The sequence below is a fragment of the Vidua macroura genome, chromosome 11 (genome assembly GCF_024509145.1).
Source record: "Vidua macroura isolate BioBank_ID:100142 chromosome 11, ASM2450914v1, whole genome shotgun sequence".
Classification (NCBI taxonomy): domain Eukaryota; kingdom Metazoa; phylum Chordata; class Aves; order Passeriformes; family Viduidae; genus Vidua; species Vidua macroura.
Window position 1 is genome coordinate 2,607,378 of NC_071581.1, and position 23,189 is coordinate 2,630,566.

A 23,189-nucleotide genomic window follows, 5' to 3' on the forward strand; every position below is an offset into this window, starting at 1 on the left:
TTCCACCCCTACTTTAGGATCAGCATTAGGTTTTGGTAGCTGTGGAATCACAATAAAACCTAAGCTGGTCTGGTGGTGGCCATGGCCAGCAGGGAAAGCAACTGGTGCTGCCACAGAAACGTGTGGTCTTAAACCACTTTCTTGAAGGCTGCTGCTCATTTCCCCAAGCACATGCCAAGGGATGTGGAACAAGCCCAGGGGAGGGGATCTGATGGTTCCCCAGGCTCAGCCCGTGGTGGGGACCTCACCTGCGGGATGCGGGAGAAGCCTCGCAGCACCATGTCCACAGACTCGCCTGGCTGCAGGTCCTTCAACAGTGGCTCCAGCCCAAACACGGGGGTGGCACTTTTGGGGCTCTGGTAATCATCTTTAGGGCTACGGAGGGCTGAGATGCCCTGGCCCTCCTCCTCAGGTGGGCTGCAGCATCCCACGCTCCAGAAGAGCCGATGGAAATGGCGGCCCCCATTTGTTACTTTGAACCGATGAATACAGGGAAGGTGGCTAGAATAGAAGGCAGGATGGAAAATAGTATGGGAATCGCTATTTCCCTGGTCATCAGATTGCTCCCAGTGAGCAACCTGAGGTGTTAATAGCTTGGAGACTGTCTTAATTTCCAGCTCTTAATGTGGACCAGAAATGGTGTCTGATGAGCTGCCCTTCTGATGTCATTATTGCAAAGGGAAATATGTTTATAATGGTAATGTAGCATTTTCCAGGCGAGGCTAACAGGACCTGGTGTTTTCCTCCAAAATGTTTGTTCTGGGGTGATTCATACTGTTACTGTATTTTGTATTAATCTGTGCCTGAAACTGTAACTGAATCTTTGAGATCCTGCACTTGGGGACCTTGTGTGTGGGGCTATGATTGCAGGCATGTCTAAAAGCTGGCTCAGAGGCAGTTTCTGGATGATCCCAGCAAGCTGGTAAAAACTGTCTGTCTGCTCCTGGAGAGGAAACCAGGACAGCAGGGCCTCTCTTGTTCGTAGCAGCCTTGGTTTTGCACTGGTAGCCATTTGTAGAAACTTCATTTTGCAATTAAAAACTGTTTGGAAGTGAACTTTGCAAACTTTGCTGTCAGCGAAAAATCAAACGAGGTCCTGGGCAGAGCAGGGCAGCAGCAGAGCCCACGAGCAGTATGAGGAAGCAGCGGCAGTGCAGACCCTGCACAAACCGGAGAGTTTCCATCTGCCTCTGGAACTGCTCTGTGGGCTCCTGCCTTCCTGGTGGGGATTGTCACCCTCCTGTCTCTTTGTTCCCGGGGCCCCCCTGCTTGCCATTTTGGAAGGGAAGGGTGTGATGCCATCTTCCCTTGGTCCCTCAACCACATGGAGGGACCACCTCATCTGGGCACCATTTCGGGAACCTTTTGTTCTGGGGGAGCCTGCCATCATTACTTGATCATTACTTGATCAAGTGAGGACATAAATGTATTAGAACTAAAGACAATTCAGTGGCAATTTAGCAACTGTTTTCCCTGTCAGTGGCTTTTGAGGGTGTCTAACAACTCTCAACTGGCCATCACATGTTTCTAAAGGAACCTCTGCCTTCAGGGAAGGAGTCAGGACTTTGGACAGTGAAGAAGATCTTGCCTGAAGGACTACAGCAAAACTGCTCCATGTTGAGACAGGAGGAGAGGTGGGAGTGGAGAGATCTCCTACCTGAATTGGTATCCTAGGTTGAGATCTGGCGCAAATGGCTTGTCTATGACAATTGTGGTGCCAGTGCCCAAAGCCACCAGCACACAGGAGGTCCAAAGGCTGTTCCCAAGGAACAGCTGGATATTGTCAGCAAAAAGCCCAGTGTCATCCAGGGTTGCTGTGACAGTCACAGGCACATCACCCCTAGCGGGGATCACTCCTTCTCTGGGTTCAATGGCATAGCAGTGAGGTTTGCAAGCCTGTAAGACAAGCATAATATGCATTTAGGATGGAAACCATCCACCCTGGTCTCTTGTGGGATATGAGAAAAGAAAGACTAAAAGAGGGGACAATAAAAATCATAAAGGCTTAAAATCCCTAAAATACAGTACAGAGCAACAGCAGAGCTCATACAACCTGCATTTTCCCCTCCTTTAACGGACTCACCCAATTAACCCACTTTTGCCCAACCCAAGGGATGCTTATCCTCAGGAGAGTGTTCCTTCCCCAGTCTTTCTCTGGAGTGTGGGCCAAGGAAAGCTGCTTTCTCTCTCCTGGCTTCTCACAAAGGCTCAAGGCCAGAGGAAGGCAGGTCTGCTCAAACCGCACTCCAGAAACCACATGGCTGGAGGATACTGCTGAGAGCCTGAAGAATATCTCTGCAAAACCAGTTGTGCAAAACCACAGCACCAAACTATTCTTTCCCAAGGGGCCATCAGTGCTTCTCAACATCCCCTCAAGGACTGAAGCCCTCACTTCTCACCAATCATCAGCTGTAGAGAGATGTCCCAGTGCCCTCTGCTTTGGCAAAGTCACCTCTAAATGCTTATAGCAGAGCAGGAAAGCAGGAAGCAGAAAGAAAACTGGACAACATGTGCTCTGTGAGCATGGCCCACAAAACTCTTTCCCAAAAACTCTTGTCATCTGGTTTCTCATGGACTTAACAGATTGGACAAGAGAGCTGGAAGCTGCCCTGGGGAGGGAGGAAAGGCCTTGCACCAGCACAGCTGTACAGACACAGCTCTGCAGGTCTGGCCCTGCTAGGAGCATGTGAAACCCATCCTTTACACACCACAACCACCCAGCTAAGGTGCATTGCTCCCTGCAGAGGCTGAAAGCAGAATTCCATTGTGGAGTTAGAGAAAGCTGTCCTGGAAAAATCCCTCACTTTGAGGTTACATTTATCCCCCAAACAACTGGAATAGCAGCAAGAGGAAAATTCACGCCCCTCCTCCTTGGCCCAGGAGGCTGTGGCTGGACTCTCCCACATGCCCTGATGCTTTACCCACAGCCACAAACAAGTCCTTAGGATCAGGTTTTAACCAACTCCACAAGTTCAACACACTCAGCATGAAGAAGAACAAACCTCAAGCCCCTCACAGATCTCCCCCTCCAGCAGACATCCCACCCAGCCCCAGGCCCAGGCCCAGCCTACAAGCCCTTCCTGCCAGGGGAGCAGCCCCAGCTCCTTCTGCCCTATGCAGCCTCCAATATTAAACAGCCTTTCTCTGCAGCTGGTCCCCAAAGATTCTCTTCAATAGCACAGAGATCACAGGCTGTGGGGGTGCACAACCCCCACGTCTTTGTATGGACAGCCCAGCTGGCTTGACCCACAGGAGGTGGGAAAATTGCCTCCCCACGAGCAGTCTGAGGACACACCTCACACCCTGCTCTCTACTAGTAACAGCAGTTTGGCACAAAGCAAATGTAGATGGAACAGGGAAACCATAGAGAATTCCACATTCTCTGGGGAGCAAAGGACCACAGGTTTCTCTTGATCTCAGCGCTCCAAAAATGTGACACGCACAGCTAAAGACAAAAGATAAAATTAAGGGAGAACTTGTCAACACAATCCAGATTAATTTCTGCTCCAACATGTCTGCACCTGATTTCACTGAGGGGGTGCCCCAGCTAACACCACTCCAGAGCTAGGATCCTCTTGCCTCACTCAGATGGAATATTGGAATATCTTGCCTCCTCTCACACAGGGCAATATGGAAATCTTGCATATAAAAACCAAGTCATGGCTGCTACTGACCAGTCAATTTCCCTGGAAAACAGCCCCACAGATACTTACAATCTCTAGCCTGAAGTCTGTAGGGACAAGACCTTCGTTGAAGAGGGTAAAGCTTCGTGAAGTAGGCTGTAGCGCTGGGATCCTGCCAAACTCTATCAGCCTTGGACTTGGGTAGATTTCTGCCAGCTGTCCAGAGCTCCGTAAATCTGGTCTCTGTTCCAGGAAGCAGGCAAGAAAGATTTTTAAAAAACCAAAACAAACCACAACAGGGGAAGCTAAAAAAGCTTAAACAGCTCAACTCCACTCAAGTTATTTCTTTTAGGGACAGCTACCACTCTCCAGCTGAGATGCTGGACTTCTGGGGGAAAAAAAATTACATATTCACCTCCAAATTAAAAATTATTAAGGTACAAGAAACTTTCAAACCACAAATTATTGGCCCAAAGGTAAAAGCTTTGCAAGAAATCTCTAGTTAAGACCAGGCTGACAGTTAAAAAACTTGTTATTCTGGTGGGGAGAAACCCCCCTCTTTAAGGTAAGCAGTCTGATAGTTGAAAGAAACTATTTTGTCAAATTTCAGGCTCCCTGGCACAGTTTGCACTGCCCGTCCTTCCTGTTGACTCATTTACATGCAGTGCCACAATGGCCCAGGTTCAGTGTTTGGTGTTGTCCAGGGAATTTGGCATCATCATTTCCTTATGTTTTAATGTAAGTTTAAATCCTTGCAACTACTCTTCAGATGCCAGCTTTCCTTTCTTTTACAGAAAGCTCAAGTCTTTTGAGCTTTCTGTAAAAGAAGTCTTCTGACATCCTCTTGTGCTCAGAGAGATGACATTTTAAAACAGATGTTTCCAAAGTTAATAGCATTTTAAAGAATAATTAACTAAAAATTATCCTCGATTCCAGCTTAGATGAACTACCTTCTGTGTCAGACACTGAGATTACCACCTATAAGGCATGAGCTGTTTGTGCCACCGATCCCTCCTGTCCTTCTCCTCAGCAGCCTGTGCCTGTTTTCCCCGGAAGAATCCCTGTACCCTTTGCACCCTGCCAGGAGCAGTTGCACAAAGGCACACATCTCCCCTTGCACTCACCAGTGGGTTTCTCTCATCCCCGAACACGCCGACAAGAACGTTGGTGCGATGCTCGCCCAGTGTTTGGACTTCAATTATAACCGGAATCTCTGCAATGCTGTGAGGCTGGACAATCCCACAGGGTTTGGGGCTGGAGTAGAACACAGGAGAGTCCTCCTCGCGTTGCTGGAAGGAACAGAATCAAATGCAACTTCAGAGGGACCTCTGAAGAAACCTTAAACTCCTTAACATCCACCGCAACAGCAACTTACACACATTTTTTAAAAATCCCCAGGACAAAGGTAAAAGGCACAAACAAGATGCAAGAATTGTAGGCTTAGCATTCTCAGGGGGTCCTGCAAGGAAGCTGCCAGCACAGGCATTGGTGTCTGTAGATGCAGCAGCTTTTCACAACCCTCTAAGATCTCCCCCAAGAGAACATCCTGAAGACTAGAACTCTTTCCTCAGGAAGTTAAACTGCATCCTAAAGTTTACATTCAGGTAGGATCCTGTTCTCAGGACATCTTTAAGACTGAATAGAAACCAGCAAGGCCTTATCCAAACCCTTTTTTCCCCCTAGTAATCTCCTCAATAATATTTGAGAAGAGGAAGTGGATGCAATGCCAAACCTGGGGAATAAGCCCATAGCAGCCGGGAAGGGCGGTGTTATTTGCAATGAGGAACTTCCTCTGGTATGGCACCTTCAGCTGGCACTCATCGTACAGCAGGATTTGGGGGTACACTTGCAGCTCAGGAACAAGACACCTGGGCAAAGAGATGACCCCAAAGGAATCAGAGATACTGAGAGAATGGAGAACATTTACTCCCAAAGATTGTGAACAGGAGCATAACACATTTGTCACTGTCGAACAGACATTTAACAGCCCTACAGTGATAAATTGCCTTCAAAGTCTTCCCACTAAAAACATGGCTTGTCAAGGAGGGGCAAACCCTGAGAGGCAGCACCCAGAGGCTGCCAAGTGCCCCAGGAAGAGCACTTTGTCCCACAGCTGCCTCAGCCCCTCCTGTCCCAGACTGCAATACAAGATGTATTCCATTTGCCATCTGTATGGCAGTTGTCTTCTGTTAAGTGGGCAATTTTCCTTATCTCTTTCACAACCAATTCTCCCTCCAGGGAGACATCTGCTGATAATGGGCTACTGCATGTCACTGCATGACTGATAAAAGTTACAGCATCTCATTGTGAGATGCTCTGCCCAGAGGGAGGAGCCAAGCATTCCTAAGAGGATATAATCTGAGTTTTTGGGACCAGACTCGGGCTTTTCCACTGGATTTCAGGAGGACTGCAGCCATTCCAATTTGGACAGCTATCAACATCCTGACCAAAAAGGGTGTCAGGTATTCTGACTCTGTCAGTGGTTTTTCTTTTGTATTATTCCATGTATTTTGTTTTCTTTTTCACTTTTCCTAATAAATTGTATTTAGAGAGAGACTTGGAGTCTCTCACTGGTTTTGTTTTCAAACCAGAACACCTCCTTTACCTAAGAAGGCTTGCAAGGACTCCTCTGACAGTCCCAGTGATCCATGAGCTCTGGGGGAGCCTTCCTAACAAGGATCAGTGCTCACTAAGGGTCAAGGAACACACAACTCTAGTTGTAGACTAAGTAAAAATGACTCCCTTCTCTCCCACGGTGCTGTTGCCCTGCCTGACAACTCAGCTGTTTGCCCCAGCCTTGGAGGGCACGAGACACCCCCTGCCCTACAGAGGGGGGATCACCCCCTCCCAGGTCCTACAGCTCCCTCGGTCCCTTCACTCCACAGGTCCATGCACTGACTGTCCCCAGTTGCACTTGCTTTACAAAATGGCAGCCCAGGCACTGACTGGATGGCTCTGCCTGGGACAGGGAACAGCACCAGGGAACTGCATCCCTCTTGTCATTAAACTGATGCCCACAGCAGCAGAGCAGCATGGAATTCTGCTGCAGCAAGAACGACTTTTGGTTTACGTCTGAGAACATTAAAGCTCAAAATGGGAAGCAGAGGGAAGGAGAAAAACTAGAGCTGACTTGCCACATCAAGGGCTGTTTTCCCCTTGTAAGATCTTACCCTCACCACTCTGCTGTGAGCCACTTCTCCACTGCCAGGTGCCCTCATTAACAGAAGCAGACCCTGACTCGCAGCAGGCTGCTTGGTGTGTCCCAAACCAATGCAGGGTGGTCACAACCCAGCACAACTCCACCTCTTGCAGGAAGAAGGAGAGGAGGCCCTCGGGAAATTCATTCCAGCTCAAGCACCAAAAACCAGGCCAATAAATGATATCATTCCTGGTCCCTTTAGAAAAGGGCCCAGGACCGTGCTGGGCTGGGAGCAGGGGTGCTTTGCACCACAGGCTGCTGTCCAAGCACTGCTGTTCTCATGTCCAGCTGGGCACAACATGAGGTCATTAAACAGCACTTCTCCTTGGGAGCTGCAGCCAGCAAAGCCTGTGCAAGGCAGTGGCTGGGGGAGGCCAGGGAAGGGCTGGTACCTGGCTGTGATGGTCAGTGATGCCACTCCCTCGCCAATACCCTCCAGGTCCACCAGCATTTTCCGGTAGAAATCCATCACGGTGTTGGAACACAGGGTCACCTGTGGAAGAGAAGAGCAGTAAATTCTTCCATACAAAAGCTCATTACCCAAGTGTGATATTTTCCAGTTCTTGTTTCATGGTAAGGAAAGGGCAGATTTTGCTTTAATTCTGCTGCTGGTCCATGTGTAGAGCACAGTCTCAGAGTAGCAAAAGCCTTCTGACAAGACCAGATTTGTTGAACACACCTTGCTATCAAGGCATAGGTCAGCTACATGAAAACATTAGACTAAAGCTCTATGCACCACTGTATTCAAATTAATGGGCCAATTTTTCATCTGACTGCAATGACATAAATGCAAAGGAAATCTGACTTGAACAGAATGAGTTCAGCTTTACAGCAGGAAGCTGAGGGCAAAGTGTGACCCAGCAGGTGCTGGGCAGTTCATGGCTGCAGTTTTTTGTCTCCACTGGAGATCCCTGCAGTGAACACAAATAATTCTGCTCCCCAGGAGAGGGGAAATGAGACCAAGAAGAAAAGCTAACTGCTTTTTACAATGACATCCCTCTAACTGCCACCTTCTGTCCTCATCCTTCCTCTGCCCACTTGCAGTCAAAGAAATCTCTCTCAAAAACACAAGAATGGCTTCAGTACTTGACCATATGGTATGTGATCTCAGTGTATGATTTTGGAAACAAAATAGTGTTCCTTGAGGAACATCCTGAGGAACTCTCACTCACATGGTGCTCAAAGCTGGCACCAGAGCTAAAGCCCTCCCACAGACCAGTGAAGCTTCAGCCCTAGTGCTGAAGTGTCTGTGGCTGGGCTCTTCCCATACCTCGATATCCTGGTGTCCCTGGGGAAGGATGATCCCTTGGCTGGGATTCATTGTAAACTCCCTTGGCTCCACATAAAAATTAATTCCCTCCGTCCAGGATGGGTCACTGTCGCTGTGTATTTGATCACAGCTATTCACAGCAGGCTGCGTGCCATCGTCTGACATGCGGAGCTTGAACGTCACGGGCACCGGGCAGGTGTTAGTCAGGCGACAGCTCTTGGTGTAGGGAAAGCCTAGGAAAGGACACAAATATCCATTTAGGCACCAGTTGTGGCATGACTCCTGGTGTGAATATCCTGGTAGGATGAAAGTGTCATTGGAGTTTAGCTCTTTATTAGCTGAACTACAGCTCACCGAGAAGCTGCATGAGGAATTAACCGTCACTTAGTTCCCTTTGACACCGATTCCAGACTGCAGCCTTGAAAATGCCCACTCCTAGCCCTGCTGAACACTGCAAGCATCTCTCTTTCTGATGGCAAGGAGCTCCCTCACGTGCCCCAAACCAGCATGTTATCTCTCAGTGATGAGTGTGCACCCAGACTGAGCATTTACTCCGGGAATTCAAACTGTAAAATTCCCTGTTAAGGCTGCCAACACTCCCACCATTTTCAAGATACAGAAACAGTGATTCGTCATTGAGAAGAAGCTACAGCAAAAGAAAGTGAGGATGGAATCAGGAACTAGAACATGATGCAAAGCACCCTAATGCTGTTTCTCTCTGCAGGATCCTTAAGGCAGCTCTTGGTTTGGGCCAAACAGACTGAGCACGTGACAGCTCAGAGCCCACTCAACTGGAGGCAAACCCGAGCCTTGCTTTGAGATTAGCAATTAGGAACCATGTCCCACCCACCCAACAAACGGGGACATCACACCCATGCTGCTCACTGTGATTGCTGCCTGCAAGGGTTTACCCCAGTTTAGCTCTGAGATTTGCTTTCCATACTGGAAAGTCAGAGATAGAGCCATGCATGGTGGGGACGTCCTCCAGAGCCCGGACAGCAGCCACAACCTGCTCTGCAGTGGACATCTGGCTGGGCTGGCCAGCTCTGTGGGGAGGAGACTTCTCCCCAGGCCTGCTCACCAAGAGGCATTGGAACACAGATGGGGAGAAAAAACAACTGCAGCTACAGCCCAGAGCTTCTCTGTGCCCATCAACAGTGACCACTGCCAACTCCAGCAGTGACTTCAGCAGGGAGGCAAGAGAGGCACAGAAGGGACAAACACAGGTGTCAAAACCTCAAATGAGACAGAGGTCACCACATGCAGACAACAATCAGTAGTTTAAAAGAACCAGATACAACAGCTGCCTTCAGCTGAAGAGACTTCAGGAATGAAATCGGATTAAGTAGGATGAATCTCCTGTTTCAGAACCATATTTCTACCTGTTGCCTTTCTTGTTTCATTTATTCAAAAGGCAACTGAACAAGTGCCTCAGTGGTGATGCAGGGTGGGCAAGAAGCAGCTGAGGAAAGGCAATTAGTTTTCTTAAAAAGTTAATGAACGTCATTATTATGGGTTTAGGCTTCGTAGTGAATTTTCCCCTTGGTCTAAAAAGGGGGATAGGGGTTTTGGGGGGTTTTGGCTGCGGGGGTGGGCTTTTCCATTCGGGGTTTTTGGGAGTTGTGGTGCGATGCCGTGGGCGGCTGTGAGGTCGGACCTGACCTCAGGTTCGGCAGGGAGCGGAGCTTCCCTTCCTCCCGCTCGGGGGTCGAAGGTCGGCCGTGTGCTGCTGTGGGAGGTTGTGTGCTTGGCCCCGGGACTGCCCTGGCTGCGGCTCAGCACTGGGATCCAACCCGCCTGCCTTCCCCGCTCCTGCCTGCTGCTGTCGGCCAGTGCCGAGATCCCCTCTGCCCGTGAGTTCGCCAAAGGAGCATTTCCTTCCTTCCTGCCCTGCCAGAGCCCACAGCCCCTCCTGCTGTCATCATAACTACACCAAAGGGGAAAAACGGTACTTGGTGGGTTGGAAACTTCTGTTTATTGTGTTGTTGTTTGTGCTGATATATTCTAGTAAAGAACTGTCATTCCTTTTCCCATATTTTTTTGCCTGGAAGCGGTGTAATTTAAAAGGTAAAATAATTTGGAGGGAGGGGGTCATCTTTCCATTCTAGGATGACTCCCACCTTCCTTGGCAGACATCTGTCTTTTAAAGCAGGACAGAGACAGCAGAAAATACTGACTTTCTATGCCTTGGTTCTGTTTGGTCTCACAATGGCAGAATTCTACCTGAGGCACCAGCAGCCCTGGAGTTCACACCCTGAAGAGGCTGCTGTGGCAGAACATGAGTGAGGGATGCTTTTATGTTCAAGTGCTCCATTTTGGAACACACAGATCCCTCACGCTGTGTCCCAGCCCAGGGAACACTCACCAAAGGAGATGTCCCCGAAGCTGAGCTCATCGACATCGAAGTGTAAAGTTGGTCCAGCGACACACCCCCTGCGACAGCGAGGACAGAGGAGGAAATGGCTTGGTTAAAGGGAATTGCAAAGGTCTGGCAGTCGTGGCTTGGGGGCATAAAACCTGGTGTCAGGGCACGGTGGGGTTCAAATCAACACAGCACCATGTGCTCAGCACAGCGCCCCTGTGGAGGCAGCTAAAGCCAAGTGGCCAGCAGCCAACAGCCACTGATGGGGCTTTGGGCACAGGGCAGGCAGGAAAAGCCCCCGGGTTGCTGGTGGTCCCATGAAGGACCCTGAACACACACCCAGACATGGCTCCGTGCCTCAGTTTCCCCATCTGTAAAGTGATAGACATAAAGGTGTCCCTAGAAACTTCTGTAGTTTCCAGCCACAGGTTCCCTGCTTTGCTACTTCTTAGCTGTAACTGCTATTCCCATGCAGGAGCTTTCTCAAGAGATTTTGACCCACACAATCCTTACAGACAGAGTTTTGAGACATGAAGCCAGAGGAGCCCCAAACATCCTCTGAGAAGAGCAGCAACAGTTCTACACAGTGGAAAGGACCAGCTTGTCAGCAGTGCACCAGCTGGCACAGCCAAAAGCAATAGCTTAAACAACCAAACAAGGGTGTCCTGAATCTAGCACACCACCTGACGTGTCCTTGAACTCAGCAGACAGACTCCAAAAGTCACCAACTGAAAATCAGCATTTGAAGCTGCACAACACTCACGAGTTTATTTCATGGTTGATGCCAATCAATGCCCACTCTGCCTTTTGGTTAAAAATCAAGCACCAGTGAACTGTGCCTTCTATTATATTCACAGAACTGCCACTGGCTCTGCTCTACACCTCTCAACAAGAGACACCTGCTCTTGCTCAAGGAGAAAGCTGCTTATGTAATAAAATCCCATGACCAATCTGGGGGAGGGACAGAGGAGAATCAATTATTTGATGGTGAAAGGTTCCCTCTTGATTTCCAAAATAAAAAAGCAGCACTTTTCCTCCAAAAACAAAGCCAGCATAATTGGTTCTCCACTATGGGCAGACTTACTCACCACTTTTCTCTTGCTAATAACTTTTTTGTTCTTTTTTGTCCTTTTTTGTCCATCTCCCTTATCTCATTGGTATAATCGACTGCAGATTGCTTTCATTTCTTTACTGCCTCCCAACAGCAGCAGCCTAGCTCCAAAGCTCCAGAGCAGCCAGCATCAGATCTCCTGCTTACCCTACATGATCCTAGCAGCACATGGCTCAGGCTAGCAGGGACAAGCCCTCGTGTGCTGTGGTCCTGAGGACTGAGCTCTGCCTCCCCTTTTATCAGCCCTTGCCCCTTTTGCTGGGCCAGGATTATGCGGAGGGTTTGGTTTCCTATAAGGGGCTCCTTTGGAGGTGTTTTCCCCTAATTTGTCCTAAATCAGGACATCTTGCAATGGCACTAGCCCATAGGACAACGCCCAAGTCCTTGGGACAGTTCCTGCTGCACAGTTCCCCGTCTCCCACATCAGTCCTTTCCCAGCTGTGGAAAGGAGGTACCAGAGCACTCTGTGTACAGGAGCTGGGAGCACGGCTTGTCCCCCAGAGCATGGCTGTGAGAGGTGAGGTGAGGAGGCTGCTGCCCATCTGGGATGGATTATTAATGGAAGTTTCTACAAACACTGGTGCTGGTGCAGAATCACCCAGGCTGGCCCATCTCCAAAGCCCTGGGGGCCTTGCTGGCTGTTCAGGGGGGGAGCAGCTACTGCCCAAAGCTGATCCATCCCACTGCCTGCCATGGCCCAAGGCAGAGGGAGATCCCTGCAGGGAGGAGTCATTCCAGCTCCTCGGTACCACGCAGGGCAGGAGGCATCCTCACACTAAGGCAATGACAGGATCAGAGCAGAGATTAAGACCTCAAGAAACACCTTTTTTCTCTGTTCAACCCCAAAATGAGGTAGGTGGGGGATGTCCCAGAGACAGCTACAGATGTGCCCACCAAGCTCCCACAGTCCTTACCTGATGGTCAGGATGGCAGGCGTAGGAGATCCAGCCACACTGAACTGGAATTCTTCCTCAAACATCCCCAGCACGGTGGCATTGAAGGAGATCTGAATAGTCTGGATCCCACCTGGTGCAATGATGCCCTCCTCAGGTGCAAACTTGAAGCAGAAGCCCGTGTTTGCAGTTGACGGGATACAGGTGAAGGGAGCATCAATAGCTCCTTGGTTAATCAGCTTCACCTGCAGCAGCAAGAAAGTGAAATGGAAATACATGTGGAATCTTCCCTTCTTGTGAGTTATTTTCTAATGATGCAATTAACACCCAGAAAAGGCAGAGGATGCTTTGTGCTGCTGAATGGCAGAAATTTAAAAATACAAGAGGACAAGGTCTGCCTTTGGGTTTTCACGCAAAGCCGTGGTAACTCCACATAACTGCAGTCACCCTGGGGTTATCCCACGGACACAGAGCAGTCCACCTCTGGTCAGCATCACCAAGCTCATTCAGACCTGGCCCTGAGAGCAACGTGGGGTGATTGCAGCTGCGTAGTGAATCACCACAGAGCTGCTGCTGCCCCAGTTAGCAGAGCTCCAACAGTACCATCTACTCATTCACCTTTTCTCATACCATGAAAACAATACATTGATAATGAGGCATCAGCATCTAAATGTATAGACAGCACCATCTTTGGGTAAGAAAACTCAGTGGGTCTTTCCCTTCCACAGCCAAGCTTTTGTGTCTGGCATGATGTAGTGCCTCATCTTCTACCTCTTTCAGTTGCTTTCTCTTGATTTTTTTTGCAAACTTGACGCTTTTGAGGGGGGGGGCAAATAGGTAGAAAAATCCTTTGCTTTATTCCCAGGAACACTTTTATCTTTCCAGAGTCAGAGATGCATCAAGGCCAAAGTGTGGTGAGGGACTGGTCAGCAAGGGAACGAACTCCCAAGCCCTTTGCAAGGGCCAGCACTGAGCCAGGAGGTTGGATGGCTTTTCTGTCACTTCCAGGAATAAGCAGGAGACACTTGACTGGAAGCTGTTTGCAGTGGACTGAAGCGCAAATGCAGCCAGTGTGTTCCAGCTGCTTCTCAACAGCCCAGTACAAAGGTGCCTTGTGTCTGGCACTGCCATAAAAGCCTCTGAACGTGCAGCTTTTTCACCCACTGTTGCTTTCATATGCCAAGGAAGCAGGAAGCCTCCCAGCTGATCCCTAAGGAAGGCTGCCCAAAAGCAGGGACTGGGGCTTCATGAACAACAGACACACCTTTCAGATCCCCCCAGATTTGACCAGCACATCAAATATTCCCTGCTCACAACTGCCCAGGTTGGCAGGAATTCCACAGCTCCACCAGGCTTGCTGCTGCCTCAGGAGCCATCAGGATCCATCCCAAGCCCTGCTGCTCACCTCAGATACATGGCGGGTGTTGACAAAAATGTTCCCAAGGTTCAGTGTATGACAGCTGAGTTTAACCAAGGGTCCTTGGCCTTCTCCTCTGAGGCACAGGGGCAGCCTGCTCTCAAGGCCTGGGGAGAGATGTCCATTTCAGTACAATAATTCCCTCTGATACACTGCATTTTCCAGGCTGCCTCAGTGCTAGTCCCTGACTCTGAGCTGGATGCAACCAGCTCCTGATGCTGCAGGAGAAGATATGGACCCTTCTCTTCCCTCAGGAGATATCCCTTGGGGCTGACTTGCAATTTCTAACCCATTCCTGGGGCTGGTTTCCAATTTGAGCCACCAGTCTGCTGAGTTAAAAACATCTCTGATGTCCTGTAGTGACAGGCCAAGGAGTAATGGGTATAAATTGAAAGAAAGGAAATTTAGGTTAGATATTAGAAAGAATTTTTTTTACTGTGGGGGTGGTGAGATACTGGAGCAGATTCCCCAGGGGCGTTCTGGAGGTTCCAGCCCTGAAAGTGTTCAAAGCCAGGCTGGATGGGGCTTGGAGCTACCTGGTCTAGTGGGAGGGGACTAGATGATCTTTAAGGTCCATTCCATCCTTAACATACTATGATTATGTGGTTTGCCAGCATTTCCTCAAAGGCCAAAGAGCTACAGAGCAGAAGAGCTTTAGTGAACAAGCACTAAGCCCCTCTAGAGACCACTGACCTCCAGGATGGCTCCATCATCAGGTGGTAGGAGCTGAGTTCATTAAGTGTTTACCAATTACCAAACTACCTAACCCAGTAGCACATGACTTTGTTGCCAAAGTCCTCAACTTCTGGCACTCAGCATTGTGTTCTATTTCCACAGACTGAGCTGCAAGGTGACAATTCCCACACAGGGACAGAAGCAGGTGCTGGCCAAGGGTGCTCCTTCTGCAAACACCCTGGGCTCAGTGGGGCTCAGGCACCTCTGGTCTGGTGGTGTCTGGGCAGTGGGAGGTGATCCAGGGTCAGGGAGCCCATTTCTAACTCAGCTCCTACCACCTGATGATGGAGCCATGTCAAATGGACCCATCCTGGAGGTCAGTGGTCTCTAGAGGGGCTTAGTGCTTGCTCACTAAAGCTCTTCTGCTCTGTAGCTCTTTGGCCTTTGAGGAAATGCTGGCAAAGCCATGGCATGAAAATCTCTCCCTGCACTGCCTGGGTGGTTTTGGGATCAGTAACCCAGACACAGGATTCTGAGCCCTGGCCTTGCACGGGAGACTCCCTGGAAGCTGCAGGGCCAGTGGAGTGTGCCAGCACTGCCCTGCTGACCAGGGACTCTTCCCAGCAGTTACAGGGGAGCCCAGTGGGCTCAGGCTTGCACCATGGCTGCACTGAGGGTGAGAGAAGCAGGGGAAAGGAGCTGTACCTGAGATGTTGCAGTAAGCCATACTTTGGTACTTCAGTGCCTCTAGGGGCTTGAAGGTCACCTTGATTTCAGCCCAACCATTTGGCTCAATTTCTCCCTCCTAAAACAGAAAGGGACAGCAAAACATTTCTCTTCAAACTGCATATTTCTTGTTTTCAACCACAGTCCTGTAAGCCTTTATTTAGAGCATCAATGATGAGTGAACAACACAAGGAGCCCAAGGAAATACTCCAAACCCAGCTCAGCACACTGCTGGAAGCTCTCAATGCTCAGCTGATCAGCTCCCACTCTCCACAATATTCCTACTGCTCTGACACAAGCCCTTGGTCACATCATGCTGCTGTCAGCTGCAGTGGGATGTAACTGCCACTGTGCACTGGTGGCTCTTCACAAGGAGAGAACATGATCCCCTTCCTTGGAAATAAAAATATTAGTTTAACCTGTTTTGAAAGAAAGCAGAGGTTGGCATTATTCTGGGGTTTACTCCAAGATGAGAAGGGATTTTGCACTGTGCAGACACCAGGCATTCATAATCTCTCACAATGCCAGTACTCAGAATCAGGGCTCTGGTTGGTGGGAGGATGTGGCAGTTTGCTTGCACAAACAGAAAAGGAAAAGGTTTTCTGTCCCTGTGTGCAAGAGAACTCAGAAGGCCCATTTAAACCTTCCAGCCTTGTGTCCAGGCTCTCAGATGACACTGGGAGGGACACTCAGAAATAGTGCAAGGCGTGGTTACAGGAGGGGATTGGCATTTCTGTGATTAACCTCGGGCTGAATTTGGCCTCCTTTTCCCAGCGAACCATTGCAAGCTTCAGGTCAGTATGTGAACTGGCAGAGCTCCAACACCCTCTGCTGAACCCCAGGCACCACGTGTCGGGGGAGCCCCTGCCTACAATAACTGCTCCCTGTGGACACTGCAAGGACACGCACGGAGCGCCCTTGAGCTCGAGCCCTGGCAGCAGAGCTCGGCTTTGTCAGGCTCCCAGCCCTGCCTTGAGCCTGCAGGGCAGAAATGCTTTCAGCAGGGAGCTCTGCAGCCACACCAGAAATACCATGTCCTCCCTCTCAGCACATCCAGCCAGCTGAGGATCTGCTGAGTGCCTGCATCTGGGGGAAGGGGGGTGGGAATAGGGTGGGTGGGAGACCAAAGAGGAAGAGGAGGAGGAGGAAGAGGAGGAAAATGGGGTTCTCAGCTATCACTTACCACTGGCTCAATGAAAAAAATGTCATTGGAGAACAGCATAGGGTCTTCTTGCACCTTTGCCACCTCCTCTTGGACCATGTTCCTCAGGAGAGCAATGCGATCTTCACAAAAGCCCTTCACCTTCCGTATTTTTTCCTCCTCCATTAAGGTTTCCAGCCACACCTCACTTGGCACGTGCAGCAAATGACACTGCCTGCAGCCACAGGGAGAGACAAGGCCAGCAGATCTTTTAATAAACCACATATTTGCAGAGGGAAGTGTGAGTGCAGGAGAGCAAAGCACTTGGGAAGGAGCAGCAGCAGCTCCCCAGCAAGGGCTGACCCCAAGCCATGGGGGTCCCACATGGATCAGAGGATAACTTGCTGTTCACTGGCACAGCAGGTAGTTTTACTTCACACTTGCAAGCTCAGGAGACATTTCCAAAGCCAGCAGCCCTCAAGAGAACCTCCTGGCTCAAAGCCTCTGCCAAAACTGACGGAGAATCCACCAGGCACTTCAAGTGGCTTTTCCTACCACTGAGCTGCCTGGGGGAGGCAGATAAAGATCACAGAGCAGGACTTCCCTGGGAAGGGGAGATGAAGCTGGGCTGCAGCTACATGTTACCAGCATCACTCTTTGTTTCTTCCATTTTGGATCTGCCCTGTTCCCCTACTCTGCCTTTCACAAGAGCATCCCAGGGAACTTCCAGAGGAAATTGATGAATTCTGGCACCGCATCCCTTCAGTGACATTCAAGGTTTTATATGCAATATGCATGAAAACAGAGGCTCTGAGAGGAGAAGGGACTTTGTTGTGCCAGAGGGAGACAGCAAACTCCCAGAGAGGCCTTTTCATGATTCAGATCTTTTTTGGTCCCATCCCAGTGCATGGTAGTAGAATGTCCTGAGAGGGAAAGGGTCCTGCACTATCTCCTCCCATAAAAAGTCCTCTCTGCTCTGAGATCTCAAAAGCTTCTCTGACAGCAGGACAGTGGCCTTGGAGCTAAAACCATCCCTAAGACTGGAAGTAAGGAAGAACAAAATGTCCTGGTGACAGTCAAGGACACCAACTGGCATGAAAACAGATGTAATTGGAAGAAACCCCACAAAACCAAAACCAGGTTGAAGTTTACTTTGGGGAAACCTAGTTGCTTCTGAGGGGAAAGTGGATCATCTGGGGTCCAGGCTGAGGCAGGCAAGTGGAAAAAAATGGAAATAAACAGCCCAGGGAAGTAGCCAGAAAAGGATTTTTTTTTAACACACAGAGCTTGTATGGAAGTCAGACACTCTATACGGAGCTAGAGTGTGGGAGGGGTTCCTGCTCTCCCTTGGGAGGCAGCAAGTTTAGAAAAGGTTGCCAATCAACTGCTGCTCTCCACCCCAGAAGAGCTGTCCATCAATGTTTAGCATACTCCCCAGTTCCAGAAGGTTCAGTTATTCCGTTACCCCCATTGGCTCCTGTTAGAATACCACTCCTCCTCTGTACCCTGATTAGTTCTCTGTATGTCACCCCACTCTGTCTCCCCCCCTTTACCCGTTGCCTGTTGGCTGTTCTGTACCCTAACCACTCCCACTCCCTTGCCCTTAATACCCAGCCCCGCCTTTCCTTGGGGCTCCCGGAGTTCGCTCCCTTCTGGAGAGTTCGTGTTCCTCGTTTCACCCTCCTGTTCCTGCGACGCTCCTGAAATAAAGCCTCTAGGAATAAAGCCACTTCAGAGCCCTCTCGTCCTTACGGTGGAGCTATCCGGGTCCCGCCACATCCTCCCCGCGGACCAGTCCTCTGAGGGTTTTCCCCCGGACAGGCTGGGCACCCGGGTGAAGCCCGGAGGACTTGTATTTTAATACAATAGAGAACAGTGGAAAACCAAGAAGCCCAGGGCACTAAAGGACCCTCTTGCCAGCCATTCAAGAGGGCAAGGGTTGATCTCCTGGTCCTTTGCAGGCAATGCGAAATGGCTCTGGGGAGTGCGAGCGACCTGGCCCGCAGCAACCAGGGGCTTGCCACAGCAGTTTTGGCCCAGCGTTTTTTCAGTTTTTGCGTGGCAGTTCATGCAAGCAGGCTGAGCAGAAAGCGTGCAGCCACCCACCCTCCTTGGATAGTGGGTTGTGTCTTTTGGCTGGTTGTGAGGCGCTTGCCTTTTTTTTTTTTTTTTTTTTCTTTCTTTCTGGGTTTTTTTTTCTTTCTTTCTGTTTTTTGGGGGTTTTTTTTCCCAGCAATGGTTTACAAATGATGAAAAGCCATTGCTGCTGCTGCTGCTGCTGCTGCCAGCAGGAGTGCACTAACTCAAACAGAACCCCCCAGGAAGGACGCAGCTGTCCAGGCCCCTGGCTGCAGGGAGGGTCTGAGCCTGGTGTAAATATCAGAGGACAGTGTGAAAGACACCTGTGTGTGGTGTCAGCAGGTGAATGATCTGCTCTGTCCAGTGGCAGAGCTTAAGGAAGAAGTGGAAAGGCTGAGGAGCATTAGGGAGAGTGAAACAGAAATAACCTGGTGGAGTTACACCTGTCCAACCCTGAGAGAAGCTCAGCAGGAGCCAGAGGAGCCCTGCCCTTCTTGGGATCAGGCATGAGGAGGAGACCTAAGAGACAGGTCAAGGCGAATAGAAATGGGTCTCTGCTGGGGAGGTAATAAAATTCCTTCCTGATGCCCATCACCTACCCAGGTGCCCTGACAGAATATGGTATGTGGCCCTGGATCCACAGGGTCTGGCAGATGACACTAAAGAAAAAATTCTGTCTGGAGAGTCTCCCAGCTGCACTTGGTCTGTCAGACAGATCACAGCCTCAAGTATTAAGAAGAAAAGAAGGGTAGTGGTAGTAGGTGACTCCCTTCTAAGGGGAGCTGAGGGCCCTGTAGATCAACTGGATCCATTCCACAGAGAAGTGTGCTGCCTCCCTGGGATCCAGGTACTGGATATCACAAGGGGATTTCCTAATAACTAAATGAACTTCATCTGTTCACCACTGTCTGAGGTACAGTGATCGTGAAATAATAGAGTTCTCAATATTTGGTGAAACAAGGAGGGGCATCAACAAAACTTCCACTCTGGACTTCTGGAAGGCAGATTTGGCCTGTTCAAGAGACTGATTTGGAGAGTACTTTGGGAAACAGCACTTAAAAACAAGGGGTCCAGGAAGGATGGATATACTTCAAGAAAGAAGTCTTGAAGGTACAGGAACAAACTGTCCCTGTGTGCTGAAAGGTGAGCTGACGGGGAAGACAAGCAGCTTGGATGGGCAAGGAGCTCTTGAAGGAGCTAAGGGAAAAAAAGAGGGTGTATCACCTTTGGAAAGAGGGGCTAGCAACTCAGGAACTGTTTAAGGATGTTGCCAGGTCATGGAGGAAGATGATTAGAGAGGCAAAAGCCCAATTAGAACTTGAGGAAATCCAGTCATTGCAACCAACCTTTCCTTCCCAAAATGCCATGGTTGGAGTATAAATGGAACTGGAATGCTAAGTGCTGAGCTCCTGAAACCCAGGGACACACACCCTAGTGCCAGGGATGGTTTACTTGGCCTAAACCATTCAAAAGCACCAACACCCCCCTGAGGCCATATGTCAGTTTGAGTCTTGGGCCATGTATCTCACTGAAATGCATCTTTCAAACCAACCTCCTCTTCACTTCATTCTCGTCTTCCTCATCAAGAAAAGTCTTCCACTGGAAGTGGGCTGTGATGTTACTCCTGTTTTTGATGAACATGGTTGTGTGGTTTGACATGGTGATGAAAGTCTTCTCCACCTCCACGGAATTTGTGCTCAACCCAATGTTGAGATCTACAGCTTCTCCATGGAGGTTTGTGTGGATACTTTCTTCACCTGGAACAAAGCAAAGAGGAGTCTTTACTCAGCTCACTGGCTGATGGAAGCACAAGGAACAGAGCAAACCGCAGGTCACAGAAGAAGGTGTCACAGTTTGTAGCTGAATGAGCAGTTCCATGGATCAGTACACTTATCACGTCCTGACAGCTCTGGGTGTACAGCATGAAGATGTCCTGGGCAGCTCCTTAAACACCTTATTTCTGAGTGTGTGTGTACAGATTTGGCCCCAAGGTGACAGTATATACAGTGAGATTTGTCAATGTGCTCCAGTGACTCACTCAGATCAGGGAGTGGGTCACTCAGGGATTTCTGCATCAAAGTCCTTCAGGTGACGCTGAGGATCCCTGTTCAGTCTTGGCTTGCCCAGGGTCTCCCCTGGGCATCCCACAAGACTCATGTCTCTCCTGATCCCTTGGATCCCTTATTGCTGACAAGCAAATATGCCTGGGGGCATGTGGGCAGCAAAAGGAGGCCCAGAGGAACAAGTGAAGTGACAGCCCACAGCAGGAGGGGACACAGGTGAGGAAACCAGCCTGGCTCTGCAATATGACAAACCACTACAAAATGAACACCACGAAAATCATCATCATCTTCCTGTCCAAACTCACAGCCACATCAGTCTTGAAATATTTTATATCGTTCTGATCTCAAAAACCAAGCTGGAGCATTGCAAATTAAATAAAAAAGGGGAAACTGAAAGATTAGTAAGTACAGAGCAGCTTCTATATGAAGACTGAATGGGATTCCTCAGTCTAGAAATCAAATGGGAGATAGATGTGAGAGGTTTGCAACAGCGTGAACGGCTTCGGAAATGGGGACAAGGAAAATTTTGTCTTGATTTGTCACCAAACAGGAACTCAACGGCCTGAAAATGTTATTAGACAGAAACTACATATATGTGTAGAGGGCAACAAGAAAAAGGGTCTGTGACAAGCCAATGGAGAAGCAGCATATGGGTCAGAGGTGTGCAAGAAACACATTGCATTGGAGAGAGTCTGATGGAAACCTCACACCTCACATACAGCACTACCCAGGAATAAAATAAAACTTCACCCAGGCATAGCCACATGGTAGTGGAGAATCAGGGATCCTCCTTCCTCCACCCAGCAACTCCCAGCAAAACAGGAGTCCAATAATTCCCTGTTAGAGAGGATCCACTTTATCAACCCCCTAAACACGAAGGAGTTCTCAGTTTTCTCAGGGGTAAAACTGAACAGGGGAGGGACCTCTAGAGGGAATGGAGGGGGGTGGGACAACAGGGAGTGATGGGGCAGAACTGTCCTGTGCCCCGTGCAGGGCCCAGCACTCACCGATGTTGCAGCACAGGGACCCGGAATGATCACCATTCGTCAGCGGGTGAAATCCCACTGTCACCTGCATGCTGTCACCAGCGCCCAGAGTTCCCTTGGCCGGAGCCACGAAGAAAGGACTGCAACACAGAGAGAGGGATCAGGACTCGGGGGGACACCTGGGCATGAGATTCCTTCTGCAGTGCAGCTCACTTCAGCTCACTTGGGCAAGCAGGGAGCAAAACAACCACGGTCAACAGAAGACAGAACAGACAGCATCAGAAACAGCCACTGACCCACTTCTGAGCAGATCCAGCCCTCAGAGGATACTGTGGGATAAAATTACTTCATGTCCCCCATACTCTGCATCCAGCCCTCTGCAATGAGACTCAAGGGTCCAACTGCCAGCAATCCCATCAGCGAATGGTTTGTGAAAAGGGTTCAGAGCTATCTGCATGCACAACTTGACACTCACTGCCTCAGGAATTTCTCTTTACCTGCTGCCTATAAACCTCATCTCAAGAGATGCAAATGTTAAGGCACTACCTGTCCTGTGAGTCAGATTCTCCCTGGAATCAGACAGGGAGAAGGAGCTTTTCCTTGAAGACCAAGGAATAATTACTGTTGAATTTGCAGTGTGGTTCTTTGGTTTATTTTACCTTGAAAATGTGCTGTTTTAGCCTAAAAAGGGCACATTTTATCAGCATTTCAATGAAAGCTGCTCTAAGAAAAGGAGCAGTCAAAACTCCAAAAGAGTGCAAACACAGTGACATGGAAACACAGAGGAGGATGCCATTTACAGTCTGAAGGATCCAATCCCAGCTAAATGAATCACCATTAGCAGGAGCACATCAAAGAAGCAGAACAAGAGGCTTCTGTGTATTTACCAGCAATGCAGTCTGGGACTCTGGGTTGCCATGCAGGCTGGTAACTCTTTGCTTGGCCCAGCAGAGGAACTCTGTGCAATGTGTTATATAATTGCAAATAATTATGCAAATGTGTTGGTACACTTTGGATTTAACAGGAGCAATTAGGATTGGTCACCAGGTAAAGAGCTCTTGCCTGACAAACACAAGACTCCATGCTTTGATCCTCAGGGACAGCTCAGGGGAAATGTGCTTCTGCCCAGCAGCTGCTGAGCTTTGTGCTCTTCTACAGCCCCACTGAGGAAACAAAAGTTCCTGGCCTCGGTGCTTTGCTGGTGGCCAATCTGTCACTTAAAAGTGTGTTCTGGGGAGTTTGGTGATGAATGCATCGCCACACAAAAATAAAGAGAATATCTGGCAAGCTGAACTTTATTCATGTCAGTACTGACAGTTGATGAACTTGCTTCAGGTTCAGCTCATTAAGGACCTATTGCTGCAATTATGGGCCTGACCTGTTCCCATTACCACTAGTGGGAACATCACTACTGGCTGATGGAGAAGTCTTGGGCCAGCAATGTTTTTGTGTTGGACGTGAGACTTTGGAGAGAGGGGAGGAAAGACAAAGCCCCACCAGCCCCAGAGCCAGATTAGTGTACGTGCTCCTGCATCTGCCCCGGGGGTGATGCCAGGACTGCTGCAGGTCTCTGCTGGGGCTTGGGGCGATCAGTGCCTGGTGTGGGCAAGGCACAGGATTTTTTTCCTATTCTTTTGCCAGAAA

At 49.5% G+C, this 23,189-nt stretch overlaps 1 protein-coding gene across 1 annotated transcript in view; it reads right to left on the bottom strand.

The window, feature by feature from the left end:
* Window positions 1-23,189, bottom strand: part of LOC128812985 (hydrocephalus-inducing protein homolog) — a 75,027-nt gene that overhangs the window by 41,451 nt on the left and 10,387 nt on the right. Inside the window, exons 7-20 of the mRNA XM_053987714.1 lie at window positions 21,567-21,685; window positions 20,049-20,253; window positions 16,460-16,652; window positions 15,256-15,355; window positions 13,864-13,982; window positions 12,480-12,703; window positions 10,458-10,525; window positions 8,093-8,325; window positions 7,215-7,315; window positions 5,356-5,491; window positions 4,748-4,912; window positions 3,714-3,866; window positions 1,658-1,896; window positions 249-501 (exon numbers count right to left, since the gene is read on the bottom strand). Of these exons, the coding sequence (XP_053843689.1) occupies window positions 249-501; window positions 1,658-1,896; window positions 3,714-3,866; window positions 4,748-4,912; window positions 5,356-5,491; window positions 7,215-7,315; window positions 8,093-8,325; window positions 10,458-10,525; window positions 12,480-12,703; window positions 13,864-13,982; window positions 15,256-15,355; window positions 16,460-16,652; window positions 20,049-20,253; window positions 21,567-21,685 (2,308 nt within the window). The remainder of the gene's footprint in view (window positions 1-248; window positions 502-1,657; window positions 1,897-3,713; window positions 3,867-4,747; window positions 4,913-5,355; window positions 5,492-7,214; window positions 7,316-8,092; window positions 8,326-10,457; window positions 10,526-12,479; window positions 12,704-13,863; window positions 13,983-15,255; window positions 15,356-16,459; window positions 16,653-20,048; window positions 20,254-21,566; window positions 21,686-23,189) is intronic.